Genomic DNA, 12137 nt, shown 5'->3' on the forward strand with positions numbered 1-12137 from the left:
GGTAGAAATGAAGATAACAATGATATTTTTTCTTCCCTACCAAACTTACATGCAGACTGACCTTTACATGTAAGTGTATTGTATATGAATATTTTTTTCTCTAACGTGTATATTTTATGCATCAATATTTCAGTGTTACCAGGGGTCCCTATCTATGAATACTCTCCAGGGGTATCCACCATCAATTTCAACTCTTATTTCCTTGTTCTATAGTGACTTTATATATAATCCTATTGTGCATTCTTATGTGTATTTTTATTGTACTCCTGAAATGTTGGTGAATAAATTTAAATGAGTAGAATAGAACAAAATAGAATAGAATAGAATAGAATAGAATAGAATAGAATAGAATAGAATAGAATAGAATAGAAAGAATAGAATAGAATAGAATAGAATAGAATAAAGATTAGAATAGAATACTCTAAGAGTAGAATAGAATAGAATAGAATAGAATAGAATAGAAAAGAATAGAATAGAATAGAATAGAATAAAGATTAGAATAGAATACTCTAAGAGTAGAATAGAATTGAATTGAATTGAATTGCATTGAATTGAATTGAATTGAATTGAATGGAGAATTAATGCAATAATAATGGTAATAATAATTAGTAGTCATGATGACAGGGAGGGGTGGGGGGAAGAAGAGGGAGAGGAACGAATCAAGTAATTCGATCGAACGTCGATTTCTACCAGTCTTTTAAAACCAGGTATCTATACGCCCTTGGCAGGAGTTCATGTGTTTAACATGATGCACTTTACTTGTCGACAGAAAATGTGATTACGGTCATGATGTCATTACAGTCCAATCAGCTGAAACGATTATTGTAGCCAGGACAGAAAACTTGGAAAATCTGACTGACTCTAACCCAGACTTCACTTCTTTGTGTGTTACCTCATGTCCAGATGCCGCAGAACTTTTTTTTTTTTTTTTTTGGTAGTATGTGCGGCAGGGGGGGGGGGTGGGGGACATTTGAAAGTCATAGTTCTCTTAAGGTATTGTGTGTTTGTTTATTTGTTCATTTTTATTTTTTTTTCTGATATTATTTATTTTTTTTTTTTTTGCCAAAAGTGTGGACGGGGGTTCCGTGTCCCCTGACTTGCCTGATGTTCTTGTTTGAATTTATTTTTTGTTTCTGTTTGTATACAAATTAGAATTAAATTCAGAGTTACGTAGCAGATGGCTGTGATTATAATAGTTTGACTTTTAGTCTGAATTTCGCTATTTCGTCTTAATATTAAAGAAAATTACACAGAAAACGGGAAACATGCTTCGATGTAAGGACCTACTCATGATCTTATGATTGTAGAACAAATGGCGTGATTTTTACTTCATTAGATTCTAATTTACCGTATGCCCCTATTTATTCATGACCGTTGATAAAAGGGCACAAAACAATAACAACCACAAGTTAAATGTAGATTTTACTGGGTACCAATTCTTGTTACTTTTCGGTGTTATTATTCTGTTATATTTTTTATGCGTGAATGCTGTCTTCGTTTAGGAGAAAATGAAGGAATTATCATTAGTATCAAGGCTTATATCCAGGGCCAATTAAGCCAACCTCAGAATAATGAAAACAGGCTCCTTGTTTTGTCGATGCCGAATAAGGAGAGAAGAAAACCAATCCACCAACTGTTGAATTTGCCGACGGATTTAATTGCACGTGCCTCGAAACGGAACCGACTGCTCCCTTGCAGAAATGAGTGCCGAGTGGCGTTACACATGCTAGCAGGTCCCTATATTATTAATGTTTCAACTTGAGGGTTATATGAAGTCTTCCACACTGCAAAAAGTCCGGTGTTAAATAGTGAACACCGAGCTGGTGTTAAATTTTCGGTGCTCATTTATGGTGTTGAATTAACACCCCCGGGTGTCATTTCCAAATTTTAAACTGTTTTTTGAAGAGTTTCTTAGTAACTGCACTTCTTGTTGATTTTTAATTTAAACAAGACGATCAAGAATTTTACATTAAAATACTAGATTTTTGAAAAAATGTGAAAATAAATTTACACCAAAGTAACACCAGCTGGTGTGGTCCCTTATTGAAGCTGGACGGGTGTTAAACCATTGATATTAACACCAACAAATATCAAATCAACACCATGTGGTGTCATTTTTTAATTAACACCAGTACAGTGTCAAAATAACACCAGGTACAGTGTCAAATTAACACTACGAAGTGTCAGGTGAACACTTTTCAACACCATCACAGTGCATTTTTAACACCTGTGGGTGTGGTCCTTTATTGAAGTTTGATCGGTGTTAGATTTAACACCCGTGGTGTTAAATCTAACACCCATGTTTTTACAGTGCAGTTAGGCCTACATTAAATTTCGCACTCTTCTCCGGGAGGGACACGTAATCATCAGAACCCAAATATCATTTTGAAAGAGAAGCCAAGTTCATGCGGTATTCACTGACGAAGGGGGAGGCCCCCGAAAAATCGGATTTTGAATTGAAATCAAGGCAATTGGCATTTAATGCATTCTTCTATTGTGACATTATGGATGGTACTGATATTTTTACCGAACGCTTCTGTTATCTTGGGAAGAATGATATAATTGAGACAATGATGAAGACAGTAGATGCCGCACGATGCCGGCTGGTGTAGAAGCCTTCGACCTCAGGTCTTCGTCAGCCTGAGGTCGAAAGCTTTTACCACCAGCCGGCATCGTGCGACATCTACTGTCTTCATTATTGTCTCATATATTATATTTAATCAATCGTAAGTCAGCATATCAATCACAACTGAGTATTCAGAGACTTATGTTTGATTTTTTTTTTTTTTGGTCTTAAGTTTGATCTCAAATTTTATGCAACAGAGCCCTGGATTACGTTACTGATCTGCAAGTTCGACCTGATTTCTCATCCAGGTGCACGCAGATCGACAGTTTCAATAGCAGGTCATAATAATGACATGTCGGGATTTATTTAGGAATGGTTTTTTATGTCTGTGCCTATCAATAAAAGCACATTTTCTTTTAAAGTTTAATTTTCATCACTCGGTTAAGTTCATACCTAACTCTCTGCAATAAACTGTCATGGACTTTCCCAACAGTTAAAAAAAAAAAAGAAGAAAGCGACCAGATGTGTAGGTACACGCGCGCGTGGATGTATGTAGGTGACTTTGTAAACCATGGACTATCCCTGATGATTCGGGATGTCACAGGATGTCAAAGGGGCAGTATCATCCATGTCCTCCTCTTCATTGTCGTCAAAGTCCTCATCACTGTCAACATTATCATACTGATCATGACACCCGTCACCTCGTCCCATTTGAATAGTCCGGAGAGATGCCCCCGTCATGAATAAAGGCACGTAGAAACTTTCCTGAATACATCATTGGCAGTTAACTTATGAAAGTTATATTTTATCTGTTTCTGTGGTTTGGGGTTGAAGTAACAATCAGTTCGGGGCGGGCTTTACCTGTAGTAGCGGAAGGATGTCCTTTGCTGTTAGCCTTGAATGTCCGCTGCTCGTGATACTACAACCGGTTGTGAACACCCTTTATAAAAATAGGCACAATAGGGCGGGACTCCCGATGCGTATGATAATGAGAAATTTGATTGCATCACTATACAACCTGATCAATTTTGGGGCCGGATATACTTTTCACAGACTCAACACCCTTTTACTAACCCTTTCAATGCCGTAGACAATTTGTTTTTATGCTACATCAATAACTTTAGGATGTGGTGGTGTTCAGAGGGTGAAACGTAAATAATATCATATACATCAATGAACTCGGCGAATCCGCATCACTCCGTTGACCTAGTCATTGTACACGAATGCAGCGGAAGGGTGCGGACTCATGGTACAGGGAACGTCAAGGGAAAAGCCAAGGAAATACTGGCGGTGTGGGTAAACTGCTTTGTTTTTACATTCTTTGGTCTAGTTTTGTCTGACCGTCGCGTCGACTTCTTTTAAATAGTTGTTGGGTCAATCGATTTTAGTATACTTTTCATCTCTTCATGCGGAACGTGATCAGTCTTGTGTGGAACCTATACCAGCGCTAACCTGCTGCACACGGGGACGCTCGGATTACGCAATCACATGATCGTCGCACTCTGAGACAAATGTCCCGGATTACATGAAATGAACTGCGCTCATGTTGCCCTCGGGACCGCAGAATGTTCTTCCGCTGACAGCGTCGACGTCAAGCAAGGTACCCTATTATCTCAAAGGACGGAGGGCTAACAAAAACGCCAGCACGATCAGTTTGCGCGATGTCACTCTGACGGATGCAAACAAATGAATCACACGTAATGGTCGCATCAGTTTACTCCTAAAAAAATTATAGTTCAAGCGTCATTAGAGATTCGCATGTGAAGTGAGAACAATCTACAGGCCTTAAAACAACAGCAACAAAAAGGAGAAATGGTAGCTTCTATGATTCGCTCCTTATATATATTGTTTTGTCATCCTGAAGCAGGCAGTATTCAGAAGCAATAAATTTGAGTCCTTTGCATCTCTTAACACTCTCTTGGACCATCACCTGTGAGAAGTAACAACCACGCATCTTGCCATAGTCTGTCACCTCTCGTAAGCAGCGCGTAAATCACCACTGGGAGCAACTGCGCAGACGTCGAAGCAAGAAGAAGTTTTTCGCACCCAACCTATATTCTCACCGCTCTTGTCCGATAAGCATGTTGTGATTGTGTACATTTACACTTTCAGATCCCCTGCTAGATCGTCGTATTTGTAGCTTGCCTGCAAGCAGAGAACCTTTGTGTCTTGTCTATCTCAAGTTGGCAAGAATTGAGCGGTTGATGTGTTTGACACGGAGTATCATAGAGAATCAGTGTGACACCTTTGAACTTCCATCTTCCGTACATGAGAGGTACACCTACGTTTGTTTACAGCGAGCAGAACTCAGAAATCCGTACACCTCGGAGCGAGCAGTTAGAAGCCTGTAACCATGGCAACGTTTCCCTGGAGTTTGTTTACCTTGTGCTTGACATTGGGCACAAGTTCAGCGCTTGTGCAAGGTGAGTAACACGGGAACAAGTTTTGATACGTAGGATAGGCCTATTGTGAGGAGAAGTTGGGGTGGTGGAGATTAGGATGTCACATTATACCTTTGAATGTTTATGACATGATGTTTCATTATTGTAGTCTATTGTGCATCATAATATCATACCTGATTACACCAATCATACCAATGTGTCTATTCTCCCCTTCTCCTGCATTCTTACCGGTATAATTACGTATAAATTTTTTTGCATTATATTCAATCCAGGTTGTATTTTATCACTACTTTTACATCATGGAATCCAGTTCGCTTGCGTCCACGATGGCACGTGCTGTAGTTTTTTTTTCCCTTTTTTTCTTTTTCTTTTTTCTTTCTTTTTTCCCTTCCCAATTATTTTGATTTCATGTCAGTTGACATTGGTTCGTTTTATTTTGTTTTATATTGCTGTCTTGTGTATTTTCTGAGGGTCCCATATCGTACAAGCTTTGCTTCTTAGTGGGACCCTCCATTTCCATCCCCATCCTTAGTTAACTTCTATTATATGCTTTATGTGTATATTAACAAAGATACAACTGTGTTGTTTTTTTTTTCATCTGGTACTCATTTTCATATATACTTTCTGTTTGTTAAATCACATTCTGCAATTATTACAAATATCCTGTGCATATACTTGTATATAATTTCTTTGTTTATTTGATGGAAGTGAAATAAATTTGAATCTTGAATCTTGAATACCAATTCGAAGAAGTTTCAACACATAACACAGCTCCGTTTGCATGACTAAAAGAATATCGTTCCGGGAACAAAGGAAAGGAGACTACTTATCTTGAGTTTCTCAACTTCTGCCTCTTATGTTAATTTGATCGCTGTTAATGAAGGAAACTGTTATGAAAAGTGAAAAAGAAAAACTGATATGTGTATGCGAGAATTTTTTCCCCTGGACCTTTGGCAATACATTGAGAAGCAAAGATGAAATAAATGAACAAGACAAAACTGGAAAAAAAAATGTGGGAAGGTTGTTTGTCACGCGGAGTAAAGCCCCTTTCCATAGCAACGGCAAAGTAGATTAGATCAAGGCAAAAACGATGCCCTCAGCTAGCAACTTGACAATGATAATAATATTTCCGCGTGACACCTTGTGAAGTGCAAAGGAAAATTCGCAGGAGATATGGGTCTGTTTGTTCCTGATTAAAGCGATCTATGAGGATGAATCATCGTATTGCGGTGGGACTATATACCGATGCTTTTTAGTTCTTGTTTTTGTTTCTCAAACTAGCGTATCACATATTTTCTAGTTTTCCTCCTCTGTTAACTTTCACAACATGTGGACACTTAAAACACTAAATACAGTAGGACCTTGATTATACGGCCACCGATTATCCGGATTCTCTGTTATCCGGATGTCGACTGGCTGACCTTTTATTCTATATGCTTTCATGTATTTTCATTGCCAAACCTCACTCAAAACAAACACACGTTCAACCATTGTCGTGCGAATACACGACGGGACATAATTATTCAAATCGTCAATGGCAGCCTACTGAAACTTCTAAGTCAGTTCGTGAGACGATGTCAGGACTGGTGCCGCGCTTGTCACTGGCATTGAGTGCATAGTAGTGTGGTTACAGTACAATGTAGCAGAAGTATTCGACGAGTCGCATTATTGATCTCATTGTCAGTCAATATCAACCAATCAAACAATACATAAAGGGATATTTTACTTATTGTATTTCGTTTTATTCCCATATCAATTTCTGAAGCATGAAACATGAAAATGCCATGCAGATAATCATGGCATAGTAGGCCTATATAGTATGCTAGAAAGTGCCGTATTTAAGCATCTCTCTTAACCGGCCAAATCGATTATCCGGACGCCCGCCGGTCCCGACGTGGTCGGATAATCGAGGTCCCTCTGTAGATTAGCCATATACCCCAATCTTGCATGTATCTGCACTAAGTGCATTCTCTAGAAGGAAATATAGGCCTATATATTCGAAATCTTGCTCCAACAGTGAAGACTTTTTTTTTTAAATAATAAAAGTATGTACTTTAAATCCTATAATTACTCTATCGAATCTTAAAATTTTTTAAGTAGGATGAAAGTCATTGGCATATTTTGCATGATGAGATGTATTTTCACTGATGTCCATTGAGTGGCCATAACTACGAAAGTGTGATTTCATTTCCTGCTGAAGTTTGTATAGATATTAAAATGACACAAACAGAATGCCATTTTGCTTCATCGAAGTCGGACGTGAGATAACGTTTTGGGGATTTCGGAGTTTAACATGTTTCTACAGGATATTTGTTGCAACCACATGCATACTTTGAATGAAAAGATTATCTACTCAAAAGTCTCATTAACCTGCACACAGATCTGCACAGAATTTCTTTTTTTTTTTATATGAAAGCAAGAAGAAAAGTAGTGTTCTTCGCACTGAATTCTTGTTGCATTGTATTAACCGCTTAGAATTGATGACTTGATTGGCAAACTAAATGAAAGTTTAGGCATGCAATATACAAACACAAATTTGTATACACACCTATATGGGAGATTCATTCTACTTAACGAACTGTAATTCGCAAGCTCAATATTGAATTCATGTTTTTGTCTTTTAAAGATAGTAACATTTTGCCACATAACGTACACTATTAGCTTTAAATTAGAAGTGAGCAGTGTATCAATGCTTTCGTTTCTTGTTTGACACGTAGTTTTGATAAGACGTGACCCTTTCTATGTTTGTTTCAATTTAAATGAAAGAAGGTTCGTTATTCCGAATTAAGTTCGATAGTCCGAAATGAAATAAGGATTGTTATTCCGAGGGTTAATTGAAAAAAAAAATTGTTATTCCAAAAGTTCGTTAATCCAAAAAAATAAATAAAGTTCATAAATTCCTAGGTTCGTTACTACGCACTTTTTTTTTTGGCGGGGGGGGGGGGGAATTAAAGAACTTTATTTCATTTGCATACAAAATTTGTACACAGACCACATGATATAAAATGGAAGATTTGCGATTATGATGTTATTTTTCTGATAAAATTATACTGTTATGGTGACATCATGCATTGTCGGAATCCACATGCCATGTTTGTGGAAACTTTCCCTCAGTGTTAAAGGGTGTGTACAGTTCTGGTTGAGGTGAGGATTTAGCTTTTAACGTTTTGCGAGATATTCAGAAACCACTCTATGAGATGTCAAAGAGCATGCAGTTCTAAGGGATATCAAAAGTTTATTCGATGAAAATTGGTTTTGAAATGGGTGAGATATCCAAAAACAAGGTGAAACAAAGAGATCCTAATAAAGTTGTGGCATGTCGCCTTTTATTATTAGCACTTTTTTGGATATCTCAGCCATTTGAAAATCAATTTTCAACAAATAAACGTTGAATCCTTCTTAAAATTACATGCTCTTTCATATTTCATAAGAGGCTTTTCATTATCTCACTTAGGAATGTTCAAAACATGAATCCCCACCTCAACCAGTACTGTACAGTCCCTTTAATCATGGGATGGCATTGCACTTCAGTGTTAGTTAATTAATTGATACCATGAAACTGTTACTTGAAAACATTGTGAAGTTGTGAGCTATCCAAAGTTCGGGGTTTCTTCACACATGAGCAGAAAAATGTTATTTCTACCAACAGGCCATGTTGGCTTAGAAATTCACTGTATAAGCATAAGCATCTGTGATGTAATGATTATTCAAATAACTTCTATAAATGGTGCTTGCCAGCAAAGGAGGTATATAGGTAAGGTCAATAGAAAGGAAAAATTATTGTTTGACGGGTTTTTTTTAATATCCGGAACATTAAAAACATATACAAAACTAGAGAAGCACTCTGAGAGCGCAGACCTCCGTCAAGCACGCAGCTCATTTCCACCACCGATCTTGTTCTTCCATAGCGATATCAGTGATTTCCACCCATACGTACCTATAGAATAGTTTTTCCCAATATAGAAGCCTTTGTTACGTCATAAACCCTCTGCTGTTCTTCCATTGATTAATACATTCAACGCAGAATAATGAAATGGATGCTTTCCCAAGTGGTAGTTGCCGAACCATTCTAGTCACGTGATCTACGCAGTGTCATCTTTTTCTTTGAACATGATTAATGAATTCTGTAATTCCTTATATACGCCGGTATATACGTTGGGCAAGCTATTGCATTATGTCCCTTTGTAAACGAGTGAAGTGCCTAACCAGCTGAGAAAAAAAAAAGAAAGGTCATTTGTACCCATGTGCATATATGATTATGAATCGTGATCTAACTCTGATCTGGCTTATTAAAACCGACAGTCACTTTGACGACAAAGAGCAGGCCTGTGAACGTAGAGAAGACGAACAGATTTCTGCGCGTGTTCTCAAACAACCCCAAAGACTCTTTCACCCATTTTTTTTTTTTTTTTTGGGGGGGGGGGGGGGGGAGGGCTGGGGGAGGCAAAGAGAGGGGAAGGGAACATTAATTTGTGATTACGCTACCCTCGACATCCGTTCCGATGACGAAGCACGGGTCTGTTACCTCTGTTTTTCTTCACTTCGCCCGGGTAGAAGTGACGAGTTCACCCCGCCTTGCACCAGGGAGGTGAGACCTCTCACCTCCTTGCTTACACCTATATAGCTCCCCTTATGTAGCTGTCTCAGTCCATCCCTTGATGGTACCACATATGTAGATCCTACTGATGGATGATGACCCCCAAAGCTTCCGCTTCCACAATGAGTGTACCTTCCACCTCGAACAGATAAGCAAGGCAACTGTATCGTCCCTGGCAACGCATCCTGTTGATATGCACATTGTTGTCAAATCATTTGTGTTCGTCATAATTGTGCTTTTCAAATAGGGAAAACAATGCAAAACACACTCTCTCTTTACCAGCAAACACATTTCACCGGGACGTCGTTAATGATGGCAGTTTTCTTTTCTTTTTTTTTTTTATAGGGAGGCCCAGAGGAAAACGTCAGAAGTGATGGATGTATATGAGATGACTTTCCTATATCGCAGCTGCAGTATTCAGTGGTTATTATTCCACTAGCACTTTGATCTACACAGTACTACTTTTGCCCCTGACCCTCCAACCTCCGACATCAGAAATTCCTATAACAGCTAAATTCTACAGCTCCCTTGACGTTTGTACCCTTGACATTATTATGCCCAATATAGATGATTTCTGTAGGGAAATATTACAATCTGGCATTGTCCCAAACATAGAATGCAGCATAAAATTATGACTGTCAGCTATAATACTCATATAATGTATCAATATTATTCTCACTAATTTTCCTTTTTTTTTTTCAGGAGTAGTAGCCTATGTTACATTGGCACTGTTACCAGAGTTCTAGTGCTTTTGTGACATGACTTTAGGGGTGGGATGGAGGTAGAGTCATACGACAAGTACGTAAAGAAAATTTATGATCGTAAGATTTCGTCTTTAACGCCAGGACTCTCATATTATATGAATGGAAAACTGTATGGCTTAAAGTGTAGGACTGGTACTGTAGGACGAAGAGGACACGTCTATAAAAACCACTGTTCACCATTGGGAGCAGCGAATTTTAAAGATGTTTGAATTATCCCATGATGCATATGTATAATAGGTCAGTTGTATCACAAAACATCCTACCTACCATATAAAAATTGGCAATAAAGTTTAAAATTTAAGGAGATACAATGTATCACTATTTATCTCAATAAACAATAACTGGAGACGGTTAATTACAGAAATAATTTTAAAAAACTTATTGTGCATATTTTGTATATTTAACAATACTTAACGTTGATTATACCGATTAACATTATTGGTTGTTTCTATACCTAACTCACATATTAGAATTTATTGTTTTAAAGCACTAAAGCTCGGTTTTTGTTAATCTGCAAATGGTAACTGGTGCCTTGAAGAAGGATTGGCGAGAAACATATTTGTATTCTACGTTTTCTCTTCATGTGCGATTTGCATTTTTTTTTTAAAATAAAAAAGTAAGTTCCAGTTCACAATCAAATCTTTCATATTCCATCTCTCCTTTGCTCATACAGTTTCCGGCCAAGTATATTATATTACTATAGAGGGAGAGAGGGAGGGAGAGAGAAAGAAGGGGGGCAGTTTTCTGTCTGGACCAATCATCATTAGTTTCCGTGGAAACCGAAGGGGGAATCGATTTGAATGATTCAGTGAAGTTATATCTGTGTAAACATTACTAGTGGGGGCGCAAGGGATTTTTGGTTCAAATTTTTCCAAAAGCACCAAAATTTGGCACACATGTAGCCCAAACCATACTATTTCGATTTTTGATGGGCGCCAAGAAGGGCGCCCTCTGGGGCGGCCATATTGGCAAAATCCAATATGGCCGCTATATAGGCTTAAAGGTCACTTGCATTTGAAAACATAAAAGGGTTACAATTATATAAAAAGTCAGGTTAAGAGGTTTTCTGGGTCAAGGAATTCGAATCTGAAGTTATTTTTATGGTCTGAAGTCAATTTTTCCTTATAAGGTCACCTTAAGGTTATATAGGGGTCAAGCCATTGTATTCATAACAGTTTATTGAAAAAAAAATGGCTTGCCCATGGTCAATATTCCAGGAATGCCAGCCTTAGTAATAGAATTGCAGTTGTCGATTGCTGAAAAAAGGCGTATTTCTTGTGAAGGGCGCCCTCCAAGGCGGCATATTTGCAAAATCCAATATGGCTGCCACCTACGTTTAAAGGCCAGTATAACAATCAAAAACCTTTAAAGTGTAACAATCATTTGAAAAGTCAGCTCTAGAGGTTTTATGGGTCAAGGAATTCGATTCTGAAGTTATTTTTATGGTCTGATGTCAACTTTTCCTTGTAAGGTCTCCCTAAAGGTCATTTGGGATCAAACCATTATATTCACAATATGTAATGGCTTGCCTATAGTCAATATAGGAGGAATGCCAGCCCTGCTAATAGAATTGCAGTTGTTGAGGGCTGTGAGAGAGGGAGAGGTGGGCTTTCTCACGAGTAACATCAATATATCTGCTTTCGTGTTAAGATTTCAAACACTAGGTATACACTCATGAATTATAATAAGAACACCTTTCTGAGAGTAATTAGGTTTAAGGGATCTTACTCAGATCCTTATTTCACAATTAAATTTGAAGACTTGGTAACCCTTCAATTTCATTTTTAATGATTACTTACGGTATTTTT

At 37.9% G+C, this 12137-nt stretch overlaps 1 protein-coding gene across 1 annotated transcript in view; it reads left to right on the top strand.

The window, feature by feature from the left end:
- Positions 1 to 4891: 4891 nt before the first annotated feature.
- LOC140234711 (uncharacterized) overlaps positions 4892 to 12137 on the top strand; it is a 57002-nt gene continuing 49756 nt past the window's right edge. Inside the window, exon 1 of the mRNA XM_072314744.1 lies at positions 4892 to 4989. Coding sequence (XP_072170845.1) covers positions 4920 to 4989 — 70 coding nt within the window. The 5' untranslated portion in view covers positions 4892 to 4919. The remainder of the gene's footprint in view (positions 4990 to 12137) is intronic.

The sequence above is a fragment of the Diadema setosum genome, chromosome 11 (genome assembly GCF_964275005.1).
Source record: "Diadema setosum chromosome 11, eeDiaSeto1, whole genome shotgun sequence".
Lineage (NCBI taxonomy): Eukaryota > Metazoa > Echinodermata > Echinoidea > Diadematoida > Diadematidae > Diadema > Diadema setosum.